Source organism: Cynocephalus volans, chromosome 3 (assembly GCF_027409185.1).
Source record: "Cynocephalus volans isolate mCynVol1 chromosome 3, mCynVol1.pri, whole genome shotgun sequence".
Taxonomy (NCBI): Eukaryota; Metazoa; Chordata; class Mammalia; order Dermoptera; family Cynocephalidae; genus Cynocephalus; species Cynocephalus volans.
Window position 1 is genome coordinate 135804146 of NC_084462.1, and position 17857 is coordinate 135822002.

Sequence of the window (17857 nt, forward strand, 5' to 3'; positions counted from 1 at the left end):
CCCATTCAACAGGTATTTGAACACCTACCATATGTCAGTCATTGTTCTAGCTATTGGAGGTATAAAATTCCAAATAAAAATCTTTACCTTTAGAACTTACATTCTAAAAGTAGAGACAATTTAAAAACTAATTAATATGCAATATTAAATGCTATAAATAAAGAAAATTGTAAGGGGATAGCATGTGACAGGGCATTTTAGATAGGTAAACAAGGAAGGCTTCTCTGAGGAGGTAACATTTGCACAAACTGAAGTAACGGAGTGATGCATACAAATATATAAATACATGGAAGAGATAAGTTCTAAGCAGATGTGGGAACACCTACAAAGGCCCTGTAGTAATAGCACCTAGAAACTGCAACATAAGCAATTATAAAGACTGAGAAGAACAGAAAATAAAAAATTCTTCAATGACCTTAAGGCATTGGTCCAAGTAACAAAAAAATGACTAGTATGTATTAGGAACAAAGAGAGCAAGGTAGAGGAACAGAAAATGAGATCAGAGATGAAGCCAATGTCCACAATACTCGAGAGTTTGGATTTTATCATAACTGTGATGGGAAGCCTTTCTGAGCAGGGAAGTAATGTGTTCTGACACATCTGACCACATATGAAAAAGAGTTTGCAGTGAAACAAGAGTGAAAGGAGAAAGGCCAATTATTAGGAGGCTAATGTGGTTTCCTGGATGAGAAGTGATGACAAAGAGAAGTGAAAGTTAAGGTACAGAAAGTGATCAGATTTGAAAAGTTTTGATAGGGAAAGAAGTAGATGGATTGGTCATAAGAAAAACAAAAGCCAAGGATGACAAAGGCATTTTGTTTTACAATCTACTTTGATAAAGTAATGCAGCTACACCAGGTTTCTCTTGGTTATCACTTGCATGACATATTTCCTTGATCCATTTACTTTGAAGATTTCTGAAGCCTTTACTTTTGATGCATTTCTAAATAGCATGCAGTCAGATTTGGTTTTTGTATCCAGCTTGACAATCTTTGTCTTAAATGGAACATTTATTCATATTTTAGTGATTTCTTCATCCACCTCTGCCTCCTGCAATCTTAACTCTTGAAGACAATCTCAAATGCTACTTTTTGTGGTCTTTTCCCATACCATTTGTGACTTTCCACCTCAACAATCAGATATAGGCTTTTTTCCTTTAAACCTCTACAGCACTTTCTCTCTTATTATAATGATCAGGTTCTGCTAGTTAATAAAATGATATGTGAATGTGTTTTATCCCCCCTATTTAGGATATAAACTCTCCAAAGAAAAGCACTGTGTCTTAGTCATCTTTCTATTCAAAAGAAGACTAAATATAGTAAGTTCATTTCAATCTCACAAACATTTACTGAGTATCTACTATCTGCCAGGGACTGAGCTTGTTCTCAACATGGGTCTGTTTAATTACCACGGTCTTCTCTTGGGATAGCTCAGTGTCCTCAAGGGTAAAACCAAGAGTTTAAGTTATGTTAGTTCATAAAGGCCTGGGCACAAACCTTAATACTTTACTCCAGTAATGAGATACACAGTTACTAGTTAGTTGTTTACTAATTACTAGATAAACAGCATGATTATACCTTTTGAGTTTCTTACCAACCTATGATTTTGTTTCTAAATTTCGGTTTAAAATTTTATTCAAACCTCCTTGGTTATGAGTGACATTACACCTAGAATGTAACCAGTTGTTCAAAGCTAACTGACACTTCCATACATATAGAATTGACACATTAAAAAATAGGTCTTGATTTAAGGTAGACTGCCAAGGTTAGTTAATCTTTTTATGCTTTCTGCCCTGGGAACTCTAGCTACAGAGACCAAGAGGGACAACAGCCATCTCTTGGAGAAGAAAGGCTAACGAACTAAGAAAGAATAAATGTACACAGAAAGTCAGGTAGACATTAATTTGAAGATTATTTCTCATTCAGTTTTCTGATGTACAAATTCTAAGTTTAACTTAAATGAAAGGCTTATGTAGCTATCTAATCCATGATGCATGCGGAGATTTTCCATAATATTCCATGGCAAGTTTAAACATTTTTGGAGAAAAAAAATTAAACATGTAATTTCAAGTTGAGTTTTTTTAACTTTCCTCTAAAGATAAATGTGAGAAACTGTAACATGAGCAGTTATAAAGACTTGGAAGAATAGAAAAAAAAATTCTTCAATTACCTCAATTTGGTTACCTCAGTTTGTGCTAATAGAAATTTAGTAAATAGTTAAATTGTGGCTCTCCATTATGATATATTCGTTAGGCAAAAAAAAAGAAAAAAGAAAAAAACCTTACTATAGGTTTGAAAAATGACACCATAGCCCCAATAGAATGGTTTATGAAATAAAGTTAAATTCTAAACTAAAGAATTGTAAACAGTTTTTTTCCTCTATACATACTGTTGTATTATACAACAATCTGAAACTACTTTCTGTGCTTCTGTTTATTCTTATGAAAAAAAGGGAGAAAAACTATTTTTCCAGTTCTGAAAAAGATGTGAAACAAAAGTATTTTAGATACACAGTCTTAAGCCATACAGTTGTAAAATGTTTATCACCAATACTTTTCTAACATAAATATCTTTCTACCTTTGCAACTGAAATTCCATAGTCCTGGAGAGGTCTAACAGCTTCATTTAGTTCTTCAAGAAACATAGAAGTACTTGGAGAATCTAAAATAAAAAATGTTTTATGAAGGTTGATGAATTGCCCCTTAAAAGAGATGAATTTTCAAAATTAAAGCCAAAATCTACAAACACAAAACAAATATATTTGTCCAACTAGCTGCAACAACTAATAGTTAAGTTACTGAACACACCTAGTTACATATTTTCATACCCTTATTTTCCTATTGCCTCATTACTCTTATTTCTGTTTTTATCATGATATATTTTAACCTTGTAAGTTACCTTAAAACCTTACTAAAACAAGAATATGATAAACAAATGTTTTATTTACACCTAACATTTGGCATTATTCTCCCAAGTTTAATACCATATACACAATACACACATACACAAAACTTTCAAAATGAGTTTAAAATACCATTTTCAAATCACGAATATAATAAGGGAGCAAAATAGAAATGTTGATTCCCTTCACTTACTAGTTCCAATAGTATTTTTGAAGCATGAAGACTAAATGAGACCATTACAATTATTATCTATGTTCAGTAGTTATATTAGTTAACTCAGTGTAACTAATAACTAAAGCAGAACATTACACTAAAGCATTACTAATACTACATTAAAAGTTTTTAAAAACATAAAAAATATTTACATGCTAAAAATATGAGAAAGTATAGTTACAGTAATGACTAGATGAAATTCAGATGTTATATTAGTAGCTAACTCTTATTTAGTATTTACTATGGACTAGGCATATGAGTAAATTCATTTAATCCTCAGAACAAACTTACAAAGCAAGTACTATTTTCTCATAATAGAAGACAAAAGCAATGCATAGAGAAGCTACATGACTTCACCAAGGTCACACTACAGGCCAAGTGGCAGAATCTGGATCCAAACCCAGGCAGGCATATTATAGTAACATCTTTACGGCACATATTATTAATCCTGACAGTAAGTTCCAACTGAGCATATGATTAAACAGCACTACAAACATCACAAGAATCATATTAGAAATTTTAAAATACTTACCAGCTTGACAAAAATAAGCTAAAGAGGCTTTTCCTGGTTGCAATGTATTGAAATATTTCTGAGGACTCAGTTCTGGTAGAGAGGCTACTGTTGACTTGTAAAAAATGCCCATCATGATAAAAGAGATCCCAACTCTAAATATACTGAAGCTGGAAGACATCATCATCTGTAGTGGTATATGAGCAGATTTTCTCTGTTTTTTTTTTTTTCACTGCTGTGTTCTGTTGCCTAGAACATTACCTAGGCATTCCATAAAGTTTTGTTGAATGAATTTGTTAAGTGAATGAACGAAGTAAAATCTACAAAAAGAAAAAGTTAAGTCATTACTTACATTATTTGGTTTTGCTAGTACTTTACTATTTCCTCCTAGTAAAAATTTGAGAGGGGATGATATATAACGACTTTGATTTAATAATCATATTGATTTCTGATATTTGCAAAAGATATCAGATATATGGAAAATGTTTGAGTAAGCATCTTAAGTTTCATAGTTACTAGAGTATGTTGAGCTAATTGTCATTTTTAAGGTTTCTCAAATTAATTTTCAAACATTAACCAATCCATTTATTTTATTTAATTTTATTTTGTCAATATACAATGTGGTTGATTATTGTGGCCCATTACCGAAACCTCCCTCCCCCCTCCCTTTCCTCCCTCCCCCCTCCCTCTCCTCCCTCCCTCTCAACAACCTCATATCTGTTCGCTTGTCATAACAACTTCAAGGAATTGTTAATCCATTTTTTTTTAACTGGGCATTTTATCTTTCTTGACCTCCAGTTGATTTACAATAAATACTCAATAGTTATTTAATACCATTAATATGGGAGTGAGACATCCAAAATATGCCTACTGTCTTTTTAGTTTAAATCCCCTACAATATACCTGTTAAAATTATGGAAGAACATTCCTCCTAAATATACATATTTTTTAATGTTCAAGGCTTAGATTTCTTTATACTGTTTGGAAATTAACTCATATTTTTATTCAATTCTATTTTCTGAACTCAGATTTCTTCTAGATGACCTCATCTCACCTTTGTCCCTGACGTCCTTACTTTCATACTGTCCTCTGTATCTGCTGTCAATTTTGTCTTCTATTTTGCTACTTTTCAAATTTTTCTTGAAGAACTTCTGGAAATTTTTTTTACTAATGATCTATATTTTCTAAGTTGAAAATATAGGTTAGGAAAATTAGTATAATATATAAATATCATAGTTCTAGAAGTAAATCTACACAGGTAAAGGTGGGAATTTTGTCTTAATTTTTTTTTAAATTTCAAATAGGACCCATATATTTCAAATGCAAGATCACTATCTCAAAATAGATAGGAATAAATAGCAAAAATTATTTCTATGTACTCATACACATAAGAGCAGAGTTTTGCAGTAAGGAATAAAAAGATAAAAGAAAAATTTAAGGAAAAATCATATTAAAATGGATATTTACTTTGATCATTCAATATTATGAATAAGCACATAATACCTCTCCCTAACAAGCAAGTATTCCTAAAAAAAAAAAGGAGCTATTTACTCACTGATTACTTCCTAATAATTCTGTTCATGAGAGCTAGTTTGCATCAAACTGTGAAAAAAATCTGCCATTAATTTTTTAATAATAAGTCAAGAGTTCAAAAACTGAAAGTAAAATGAGGAGAGAGAACTGTGAGAGATATAAAAATGTAATTCTGATGGTATAATTGAGAGGTATCTTTGACATTAAGATTGATTATACATTATAGCCATTTTAAATTAGCCTATTTTAAGGCCAGTTTATATGAATGGGGATGTTTTAAAATTGGTTTTTCAGTATTTTCTTTATATTCTAGAGGAAAATGCATGCATTCCCAAGGCTAAGGGAATAACTATATAAAATTCATAATTATATGAAATAACTATAACCTAATTAAACTGTAAAACATTAAGTAAAAGCACAATTGAAAGATTCAAGTATAAAATACTTATCCTGGTTTTGAGGTTACAATTCAATTATTTTAACACTAAATTGAACACAAAAGTTAACACATTATTCTTTTCCTGTAGAATGTATTTCATAAAATGTATATGTGTCTAACCACACATCCAGTGCTTGAATACTTTCCCACATCTTCTATCTCACTGAACAAATGAGATTAGACAGGTGAAAGTACTGTGCATTCGGCCAGTTAAGAGACATTGGTGATTATTCTTACATACTTTTAGAGATAGGAACTAGGTAGTAATCTCTGCAGTTTGTTCCATTTTGGTAAGATTTTATTATTTTTAAAATTACATAAAGCAAAGAATACAGCATGGGTCAGCTAGAAATGGAATTTACATCTTCATAATGAAATAGACACTGAATAATATTTTAACCAAAACCATAACAACCACAGTTGAAAGGATGGAGAGACAGAAAGTAAGGGAGCATGAAGTTGAGGTGGGAAAAGGGATGAAAGAGAACTAAATCTTCATCTTTCACAATACCAAAAACCTAGTTTACTGGAAATAGGAAGGTCAATGCCAAAACGAACAGTAAGCAGTTGAAAGGAATTGCCTCCAAGGAAAAAGAAATTGGCAGGGGGGAGGAGGAGGATGTAGTGATACAGAGGGGATTTTTGAAGCCTTATAGAACCATCTGACTAAACAGTGTACCTTTTCGCTTTGATTTAAAAAGAAAGGTTATTATTTGCATGTAATCAAATCTTCCATAGCTCCTACTCATGTTAATCCGATCTACTTTGTGGGGTCATAGAAAAGTGGACATGTCACATGCATGGAAAATCAAATGAATTTGCCAAGAGACATGCTCTCCTCATAAAAAGATCTTTAAAGAGAAGAAAATGTAGGTAGAGAAAGAGAATATCAGTGAGAACAGAATGAAAACAAAGATAAAGAAGGTACTTGGTGACCTTTTTCTCCCTCTAGTAATTAGAAAATGGAATAGAAAATGGTACTTAATGCTTCAGAAATCTAAATATCAGAACACAGTGATGAGTACTTTGGGAGAAATGTGACCTTGTTATCTTGGTGTTATAGTTCATTAGTGTAGTTCCAGTTCTCCTTACAGGTATAAGGTAGAATGACACTTAGCTCCCTCTCCCCACAACCTCTGGTAAAGTTAGTTACGGCCACTCTGCAACTTACTGTGGCAAATAAAATCTGAACAAAAGTGGCATATGTCTCTTTTGGGCAAGTTTTAACAGCTAACGAGTGATACATCAGGCTTTATTGTCTTCTGCCACAATCACCAGAAATGCTCAAATGGTGGCTGTTCTGTCAGCACAAGCACAACAAAGAACTCCCAGTTAATGTGTAATAAGCATATGATATAAGAAGAAATAAACCTTGTTGTTTTAAGCGACTGAGATTTGAGGGGTACTGTGGACTGAACTGTGTACCCCAAAGTTCTTATATTACAAGCCTAATTCCCACTGTAACAGTTGAGGGTTGGAAATGCTATTATGGTAATTGAAAGGTGAGGCCTTGGAGAGGTGACTGGATTGCGAGGACTGAACCCTCCTGAATGGATTGATCCATTTTTGGAATAATGGGCGTGGTTCTAAAGGCTTTAAAAGGAGAGTGCATGAGGAACTCTCTCTCTCTCTCTCTGCTAAGCCATTTCCTGCCATGTGAGACCCCTGCATTGGTGTAAAGCCACCACCAAACAAGATCCTCACCAGATGTGTTCCCTGGACGTTGGACTTCCCAGCCTCTGAAACCGTAAGCAATAAATTTCATTTTCTTATAAATAACCCAGTTCCAGGTATTTTGTTATAAGCAAGAGAAACGACTAATACAAGGGGTCACTATTGCAGCATAAGGTATTCTATCTTCACTGGCATAAAAACTAAAAGTGGATGCTGCCTTAAGAAAAACCCCAAAATACTGGCTCAGGGGCCAAGCAACACAGAAACTGTCCTGGCCTACTCAACGAAACACACCAGAGACGAACTCAGCAAGTGATCTCCATTAAGGAGTGACAAAACATTTGATAAAACTGTTGCTACAAGAATTTGGAGGTGACATGTATCTAATGAATTTATAATGAACATGTGCCTAGGTTCGTGTGGTTAATGAACTTACTTACAGGCCTGAGAGAAAAGGCTGGAAGACAGAAGATTAGTACTGTGTGATGACTGCTGTTGGTTGTGTTTAACACGGTGTTAAAACAAAGATACACAGAAAAGAACCACCATTCAAGAGACTAGCTGTTCAAAACTTAAAACAATCATTAGGCCCCCACCCTTCTATGGTCAGTAAGCAAGCTGACAAAACTGCTCAGTCACAGAAAGAGGTCCTATTCTCCAAAGTCAACTTCAAATGTGGCTGCGGATAATAAAAATGGAACTCTCACCCAGCAAAACCAAAGACCATGGAGAACTATGCTCCAGGGCATATCCACAATGAGAATAATTTGTTGCTGGTCTACGATGAGATAAAAACAGAAAGTGAGTATAAATGTTTAGAAGCTATTACAGCAATCTCACATTGTAATTTTATGTCTGTTGAATCTAATAATCTTAAAATTGGGCTTGTAATTTTATATGTTTTTTATTTCGCTTTTCCTGTAACTTATTTTTATCGTGTTTAACAAATATTTAAATTACATTTGATTTTTTTTTTTTTTAACTGGACTGGAGAATCTAGAGAACAAAAGTAGAGCCCTAGCAACATCCACCCAGAGAGATTTCAACTATGGATTGCCACAGTCTAGAGTTATGGTGTCTTGCATTCTTCTCCTCTCCAAATGGTAACACTTATAGTTATCTATCCCTATGTATTCAACACGCAGTAGGAGACAGATAAGGTGTCTAGAGACCAGCAAAGATATTACCACTACTGGATATTACTGACATCTGGAACTTCGAGCTTGACACAGTGACTGGATGGGATTTTTGGATTATCTCCACTGGGAAGAGTGAATGATGAATTGCATGAAGGAAGGAGAGTATTTGTTGACAAGGGTTAAATGTCCAAATGTTTCCAGTTCTCTCTACACATGTTAAAATTATACTTCCCAATTACCTTGAGTTAGGTATGGCAATGACTTGATTTCACCAATGAAATGTACAAATATATGTAACTTCTGGAAGGTTTTAAGAGTCAGTATACATGTGTCATGAATCATGATATACTTTCTCTCCAATATGAGGACTGACAACACTCGAAATAATGACTTCTCTGTCAGCCCAAGCCCAGAAAGAGAATATAGGGCTAAGCTCCCAGATTATTCAGTACGAACATAAAATAAACTTCTACAGGTTGGGGGTTGTTATCACAGTATAACCCAGCCTAGCCCTATTGGTACAGCCTAGCCCTATTGGTATATCTAGTCTTAGCAGGTAAGAAGAGAGTGACTTGAACATAAAATACACAACCTAGATTTTAAAGCAGGATATTTCAAAGAATTCACAGGAAACTGACCCAATTAATATAAGAAGTAACTTTTTCTCATCCCTAAATTCTAAACAAGTATGCATGCACAGGTCATTTAAATGATTGAAAGAGGGCTGGCCCCGGGGCTCACTCGGGAGAGTGCGGCGCTGGAAGCGCCAAGGCTGCGGGTTCGGATCCTATATAGGGATGGCCGGTGCTCTCACTGACTGAGCATGGTGCAGACCACAACGTGCTGAGGGTTGCGATCCCCTTACCGGTCAGAAAAAAAAAAAAAAATGATTGAAAGAATGAGTGGCATGTAATACAAGAAGGTAACAAGCACTGTATGAATGTTTCAGCGAGGCTTTAGTTAAAAAAAAAAAAAAAAAAAAAAGCAAGCTAAAGCTTATAAATGAAATGCTAAAGGCAACAAAAGTGTGTTTTGTTCAGCACCCAAATATTAAGATAACCTCCAAAAGCATCTAGGAGGAAGTACTTCAAGAGAAAAACATTGGTCTTCCTGTTAGTAAGGAGATAGGGTAAGGATTTGCGTTAAGTGTTCCTTTGGCAGGCGGAACAGCTGGTGGCCCTCTTTAGCTAGCTCAATCCTATTTTGGGAATGCATACTGTATACTCATACAATAATACTCTCCAAACAGTTCTTCTGCTTTAAATGTTTGAAAGACTACTGTGCTAGAGTAAACTGCCCTCTAAGGACAATATTCGACCACTGTGCATTCGGATACATTAAATTTTAGACTATCTGGGGCCGGCCCCGTGGCGCACTCCGGGAGGGAGAGTGCAGCGCCGCTCCCGCCGCAGGTCCAGATCCTATATAGGACTGGCCGGTGCGCTCACTGGCTGAGCGCAGTGCGGATAACACCACGCCAAGGGTTGCGATCCCCTTACCGGTCACGAAAAATAAATTAATAAATAAATTTTAGAATATCTGACAGCAAGCTTTTCTAGGAGACCCTTGGTTAGTTTCCCCTTTGTAGGCCGAAAATTTCTTTATGATGAACCATAAAATTAATGGATTTCTCTTTCAGGAGAAAGAGGGAATTAACTGTAACTATTAAATAAATTATGTCAAGATCTGTGGGTACCATTCTCTGGAAAAAGAAACAGTTCATATTTTGCAACAAATGGGGTACATAATGGTTACAAAGTTCCTGTAAGAACATTCTGCCAAAAATTAGCTTACTTACAGTTTAATGCTTCTACTGGAGAACAGAACCTGTTCACTGAACCGGCCTCGAATAAAATGTTGATTAGATCTCAACACAATTTATCATTTAAGACACAAAGGAGGCAATGAAAAGAGTCAACCTCTCTCCACATTAGAGCCCCTTCAAAGCAGTTGGGAAGAAAATCCTCTACCTGCAGCCCCCATATTGCCAAAAAAAGAGAGGGAGAAAGGGGGCAGCTATCCAGACTTGCTCTGACACATAGAGGAAAAAAAGTCTCATAATCAAAGACCTAAAATTAGCATGGGTACTCTCCAGATGTTGTTTACTATCACTTCAAATAGAGAATACAGGAGAAAAAGAAAAACCCCTTTGTAAAAGTCTATTCATGACCTCAAACTTGTTTCTCATTGACTATGATCATAGGCCATGCCAGAGAACAGGTAGTGCCCTTGATTTTCACAAGTGCCTAAAATCACAAAATTCTGCTTTTATGTTTAAGTACTTAAGCACATGACTGCAGTCAACTACCTCCCTGCTATCATGTACTGTCCTTAACCACATTCTCTAAGAATCCATGTGGTGAACTTCTTAAAATCCAATAAACATGAGATCCTTCTCCAAGGCGCTGTTGTTGGATTAGGCCTGTTAACTTCTTATAGCAACTTGTACCCTCATGTACACTGCACTGCTTAACGTGCTCAGCTAAATGTTTATCTGAGGGATGTCCACATAACAGTGGACATTCCTATACATCTGTTAGTTTGTCAGCATACCTATAAAGAACCCAAACCACACCAGCATCTGGTGGCTGGGGGAACTACTGTCCCAGAATCTGGAGTACAAAATAGAATTGAAATTTCCCTGTGGAACACTTAGCTAGGAAAAAAGAGAGCAACACTCTTCTTGGGCAAACACAGGACAAAGGCTGGTGAGTTAGGAAAGGCTGGGTCTTGGTTGCTCCAGTAAACGTAGCAGTGTCTTTCACAAGGATACTGAATTTGTGATGTGCTGTTCATTCTAGGGAGAACATAAATCATTTCTTCCTAATCTTGAACTTCTTTCTTTGCTCATTTTATTATCAAATAAAAAAAAGTCAAGAAATGTTATGTGCCGGCCTAATATACGCTGGGAGATCTATTTATTCCTCGCTTATTGACAGCAGTAACATTATATATATATATGTATATACATATATACATAACATTTATTTTTTATCTCTCAGCCCCAGGAATAGCGCCACCGCCTACCATATACAGGACTAAGACTTCAATACGTATGGAATTTAAGGAGCACAGACCATTCCACTTCTTCTTCTCTAGACAATCAAAGACTTACAGTTCTGTTTTTGCCTTTTTCCTCAAACTTATGTCCACAGCATCTTTACAAATTTTAAGTTTCAAAGAACCACCTCCCCGCTACTCACAGATGGCTTCAACATTCATCTGATCCTAATATCACTCTTCCTTAAGGGGCACTTCTCGAGGGAGGGGAGGGCTCTGAGCTTCGATTCACCCGTAGCCTCATTCCATCCCCTCGCTCCAGAAAGGATTCACGTGTTTCCCGCCGCTCACTCGGCGAAATAAAAAGAAAAAAGCAAAATGACCCTCAGAAGGGTTCGGGGGAGGCCCCTTTCAGTGTCCCAGAGACGGTTGTGCAGTCAGACTACAGAATCAGGCGGTTCGGCCCTTGCTAAAGGAAAGCAGCCTGGTCTGAAATCCCATGCCTGCAGGCAGAAACCACAGCTCCAAGCTTGAAGGACCGGCGCTGCCACCTACCTGCCCGAGATCTGCGTGCAAGACCTGCGGGCAGAGACCCGGGCCGTCCCCGAGGCCGCGCGGCCGACAGTTCTTGCAGCCACGCGACGGAAGACGAGGCAGAAGGCAGGGCCGTGCCCGGCTCTCCAGGCAGCCGGCGACCGCTTTGCCCACCTGCGAGACCGAAGCACCCCAACCCACCCCGCCCGCGGCCGCCAGCAGCCCGAAGGACTCCGCAGCCAGGGCAAAAAACAACCCCCAAAGCTCCTCCTTCTCCTCGTGCTCTCTACGTAAGCGATGCTCCAACCAATGGAAAGCGCAGGGGGCGGAGCGAGAGCCGCCCCGGTGACAGATGACAACTGAGTCCTCCCGCCGGCGCGAACGGGCAGTGCAGTTGCTGAGCCAATCAGTAGCGTGGGTGGGGACTGAAGGGGAGGGAGAGAGCGGGGAAGGCGGACGCCCAATCAGATGCCGGGGCCCTCGAGCGACGGGTCCTGCGGCCCGTGGCCTTCCGAGCGCGGCGCCCGGGGGGCGTGCCCGCCTGGGCCAATCGGCGCGAGCCCACAGTGCGGAGCGAGCGCCTCAAATGCTCGGGTTTCTCAGCTGATTGTCTCCAACCGAGAGTTGTTTTTTGCAGCTACCGAGCCGAGCAGCAGCAGGAGGAGCCGAGACCCCCGGGGGGGGGGGCTGGGGAGAGGAGGAGGGGTCCGGGGGGAGCTGCGGCTGCTCGGCGCGGGGCTCCGGGTCCTGCCACGGCGCTTCCTGGACTTGGAGGCTGGGGTGGGTGGGGGGTAAGGGGGCAATCCTTCTCCCCCTCGACGGCGGCTCCGAGTCCTGCCCTTCCTTTCCCGCGCTCCCTCGCCCGTCCCCCAATCCCCTCATGAGGGTGTCCGTGCCGGGTTCCGCGGCCGCCGTAGCTCCCGCGGCCGGCCGCGAGTCCTCGACGCCCGCCGGGGACGGCGGAGGCGGAGGCGCTGTCGCTGCCTCCTCGGGCGCCGCGGTGCCGGGCTCGGTGCAGTTGGCGCTGAGCGTCCTGCACGCCCTGCTCTACGCCGCGCTCTTCGCCTTTGCCTACCTGCAGCTGTGGCGGCTGCTCCTGTACCGCGAGCGGCGGCTGAGTTACCAGAGCCTCTGCCTCTTCCTCTGCCTCCTGTGGGCAGCGCTCAGGACCACTCTCTTCTCCGCCGCCTTCTCGCTCAGTGGCTCCCTGCCCCTGCTCCGGCCGCCCGCTCACCTGCACTTCTTCCCCCACTGGCTGCTCTACTGCTTCCCCTCCTGTCTCCAGTTCTCCACGCTCTGTCTCCTCAACCTCTACCTGGCAGAGGTAAGGCGGGAGGACCGGCATGCGGGGCCAGGGCGGGTGCGCGGGGCCGCCCGGATCAACTCCCGCTGAGGACCGGGGAGGAGGGGGGACCGGCGGTCGCAGTGAGAGACGGATTCGAGACCAGCCTGGGGAAACTGAGGCACGCCTGGAGTGTGCGCCAATGTTTTCGCCCGAAACTTAAGCAGCTGATTGACTCGATCACCCGGGGAGGGGGGCGATGAGTGAGAGCGCGAGTGTTCTGTCAACTTAAAACAGCAGGACAGCCCTTTGTTCAGGGTTCTGGTCCTCTAAGATAAGGCGTTGGTGGCACCAACAAAGTGGCATCGCAAGAAGTAGCAGCCCCGGTAGCTCTGCCGAAGCTGGACTGTGCTGAGGGAGGTTGGATGCTGAGGTAGCAGCAGCTCTGCTGAAGCTGGACTGCTGCCAGCCATTACGTCACCAGGCAGAGCTGTTCCTCTGCTATTGTTGCTGCGTTTCTTTTATTAGAAGCATATATTCCCTCCTGCATCTCCTTTCGTGTGGCTCGATAAGCCTCACACAAATTCCGATCGATAGTTCCCCAGCAGGGTTAATGATCAATAACCAATGCTGAGGGTCAGTATAAGGACCTCCATAAAGCCGGTAATGTTTGCCCCACTTGCTTAATGCTTTGGCGATTTATCCTACCTCTCACAGCATAGTCTCTTTTTGGAGCTAATTAAGAGAGAAAATACTAGCTTAACCTGTGCCTATTGCAGAAACAAACCACCAAACTGTTTTTGCAGTAACTTGCTTAATAGCTGGAACCTAATCACACCCCCTTTCTCTTTTATGGGGAATTGCTGGTTGGATTGCATTGTTCTGCAGCGCTTAGGTATTTGACCCATTTCAAGCAGGTTTGGGAGTGTAAGGTTGTCAATCATATGTGTCAGCTAGTGGTATTTAAGCCACAGTATTTTGAGAATTGCCAAAAGAAAAGGTTTCCCTTCCCCCCATAAGAAAAGCCTGAGGAGGGGAGGAAACAAAGTGACATCATATACTTATTACTGACTAATATAGAACAATATTGGTCTATGCAGCTAATCGTGTCAAAGGCTTTTGGAAGTGATGAGAATTAACATACTTCCAAGCAAAAGTTAAAAAAAAAAAAAACAGGCAGAATAAGTGTTTATATTTTCTGCATAAACCAACTCTTCCTTAATAATAGAAAGTAGAATGCATAATTTTAAAATCACACAGTCAAAACGTCAGCCATTTAGCACTCTAAAAACGACAGTTGAAAATAAGTAACAAAACTAATGTAACTTTAATTCTTTTCCTTCTCCATCCTTTGGAAGCAATACAATGACAAAAACCCAAATAGCAAAAGCAGAAATAAAAAGCATGGGTAATCATAAATGAAGTAATTATGCCATAGTCGTTTCACTTATTTGAGAATATTCTGATCTTGTAGTTGTGTTATAACACTCCATCGTTTATAGTTAAACTGACACATTGTATTCTTCCTGCCACCATTTCTGATAGAATATTAGTGACTTCTCATTACTGAAGACTTACTTTAGCTCCATATATAATTTACCTGAAAGTGATTAGCAATCCTTATACCATAAGCATCAGATAACTTGTTTTTCCCTTATCCTTTTAACTTAAAAAATTATGTTAAGGATTCACTATAAAATAGCTGGTGGGCTTTTCATAAAGTGGCTAAACACTCTTTTTTACTTCTTTAGTATAGCACATACCATAAAGTGTACAATCTTAAGTGTACAGCTAGATGAAATTTTACATATTTATACATCCACATTACCACTACGGCAGGTTAAGATCTGGGTATAAAGCATTTTCTGTGCCCCCAAATTTCCCTTGTACCTTCTCCCAGTCAGTACCTCTCATCCAGAGGCAACACAAAGTGGCTAAACATTATCACAACAGAAATAAGCATCACTATTTTAAGCTCAAAATTCTAAAAGTATGCTTCTACAGTATAAAATACACAGAGTACCTAGATTAAGTTTGCAGACTTTTGATTGCTAATGTTCCAAGCTAGTAAGGAAGAATTTAAAGTCTAAAAGTCTTCCTGTTAAATGAATCTCTTGTTTGTGTGATGTAGTTTTTAAAAAGCAATAAAACTGAAACTATATATAATTTGGAAAGAAGCTGGGCTAAAGCTTTTCTCTTTTGCAGTGTCTCCTAAAAAAGGCGTGGGTTGTTTGTCTATCCTTGTCTTTTTATAATCAAATTAATAACTTTAGGACACCTAACTGTATTTAAGAAGACAAATTTTCAGCTTTATGGAAAACCTGTTTAAAAAGAGATAACCAGAAATCATTTTCTGTTCGTTAGAGAAAATCCATAGAAACTTGTATTTTAAAAAGTATTTCGATTCATATTTTTATATCAATTCCAGATAACTGGAAGTATACTTCCCATTGATCATTCTGAATTAATGAAGTTTTTCCAGTGAGTTCCTATTTTAGCAAAGTGGTAGGGAAAGTGTTTGTGGTGACAAATACAGAATTTAACTGATATTTTATTTTTTAACCAAAACCCCTACATCTTTTTTGAATAGTTGTGCTTCTTGATTATCAACTTACTCTGGCTTTACTATCTGTCATATTAAATATCAATTCCATTTTACTTTTGACTTGTTTAAAGCATTTGTTTTGTTTCTCACTAGTTAAAAACATTCTGACTTTAAGGGCTTAGTTACAAAGAACCATGGATCAGTATAAAAATAAAATTAGTAAAACAACCATTGCTACTTTGAACACATTTTGGTGGGTCTTCTAAAACTCATGTTTTTGAAAAGTTAAGAACTGCCTAAGAAAAAGTCGCCACTTTTTCTTTTGGTGACTACACTTGAATGTAATTGAGATAAGAGGAAGTAGACCTTTCTGAAACAATTAGGCTATTCAATTTCTCATACTTAACCTCTTGGAAGCAGATAGTTGGAGGGGATGAGGGCCAGGAGGACCCCATACACTAATCTAAAAACACCTACTGAACTTTTTCTGGCAGGATCAGTAGAACATGAGCTTTACCAGGAAAGGGTTCACATTCCCATACTTTTACCAGAGAAGATTAGTCTGTAAAACATCATCCAATAAAACTGATACTGTTCACCATTAGAACATGTGAAGACTTAGAATGGGAGTTGAGAGTATACTATCTTTGGAGTGTTATGATGCATGCCAAAATCAGTGAGTTCATCTCTGAGGCCCATATTGACATTTTTCCTTGCAATTTTGTAATATGAGTGCCAGTTGCTTAATCAGGAACAAAACACAGTGACTTAATCACAATGCCAAAGCAGCTAGGAAAATTAAATTCAAAATCTTAACTCTTACATTCATGTATGCTATTATTGTCCCTGCCAATGGATATATTCTTCCAAATATCGATGGCACTTCAAATAACATGCAACTCAACTTACAGGTATGTTGGTTTTATTATGTTCTGTGATTTCCACAAAGGTATTCTCACCACCTAAAGTGGAAATTCCTTGAGGATAAAAAGTATTTTATCACATTTTTATCTCATAGAAACTAGAACAATGACTAATATATTATTGAATGACAGTCTAGATGGCCAGAATCTAGAAAATATTTAGCGATCTAACCTGTGTGTGGGGGGGGGTGTTAACTTTATTTGAGGTAGATGATTTATGTACTGTCTGGAATCTTTATATTTCTGCCTAAATATTTCTATGGTATAAATGCTAAGATGCTCTTAGATTATCTTCATTTAATCAGACAAGAAATTAATTTTGATTACTACTGATAAAATCTTACTAATGAAGCTACTTTACTATAACAGAGTTTTTCTTAAAATTATTTTCATATCATGGCAAGTGGCCCATAGTAATTAGGGCTTTGCTAATTTGGTTTTAACAAATTCTCCTAAATAGGAAAGTGTGTAAAAACAAACCTCACATCATGATTCAGTTATTATTTACTGGAAATAGTGGCTTAGTTCAATGTTTGACTTTTATCCGTTACTATGATTATAAACTTTTTTGTCTGAATCTACATTTTATCTACTAACTCGATCCTATTTCTCCTGAGACCAACTGTGGGGCCAGAGTTTCAGATACATATCTATGACAGAAGATAGGATTATAATGCATTACATTTTATACGTTTAATATATGTTTAATATTTCATAGCACTTTATAACATTTGTCTTCACAAACCCTGTTTCACAAATGAAACAGGTAGAAAAGGGTGTAATTTGTCTGAGGTTATATGGCTAATATGTATCAAATGTGAGGCTAGAGCCCAGGTGCTATAAAGTCTTGTCAGGTAATCTTTTCCTATACCATAAACTTTCCTGGACATCACTTCTTTGTTTATTGTTTAGTGCTTCTCTAACTTGCTTTCCCACTTTCACACTCTTTCAAACCTTTTCCACTGTCTAGCAAGCCCTTCCCTCTTCATCTTCAGCATATAACCCTCATCTCCTAGTTTAAAGTAGTAGAAGCCAGAGCCATCTGGCTCACCAGAGATTCAGAGAAATGCCTAACAATGCTGCAGAGAGTATTTAATCCTTTTCAATGCATGATTGAGCTGGTAAGTAAGGAAATTCCTCAAAGGCCAGAAACACCAAAAAA

The 17857-nt window shown here is 38.6% G+C and overlaps 2 protein-coding genes across 5 annotated transcripts in view; one reads left to right on the top strand and one right to left on the bottom strand.

Moving 5' to 3' along the window:
• Positions 1 to 12106, bottom strand: part of TXNDC16 (thioredoxin domain containing 16) — a 97308-nt gene extending 85202 nt beyond the window's left edge. For 2 of the 3 annotated variants that reach the window (XM_063090171.1, XM_063090170.1), the window contains exons 1-3: positions 11967 to 12106; positions 3648 to 3946; positions 2578 to 2660 (exon numbers count right to left, since the gene is read on the bottom strand). In XM_063090171.1, coding sequence (XP_062946241.1) covers positions 2578 to 2660; positions 3648 to 3813 — 249 coding nt within the window. In that variant the 5' untranslated portion in view covers positions 3814 to 3946; positions 11967 to 12106. Of the gene's footprint in view, positions 1 to 2577; positions 2661 to 3647; positions 3947 to 11966 lie in introns of those variants that run through there. The other variant, XM_063090172.1, reaches the window with a different exon arrangement.
• A 719-nt stretch (positions 12107 to 12825) lies between these two features.
• Positions 12826 to 17857, top strand: part of GPR137C (G protein-coupled receptor 137C) — a 47231-nt gene continuing 42199 nt past the window's right edge. For both annotated transcript variants that reach the window (XM_063092129.1, XM_063092128.1), the window contains exon 1: positions 12826 to 13269. In XM_063092129.1, coding sequence (XP_062948199.1) covers positions 12826 to 13269 — 444 coding nt within the window. The remainder of the gene's footprint in view (positions 13270 to 17857) is intronic.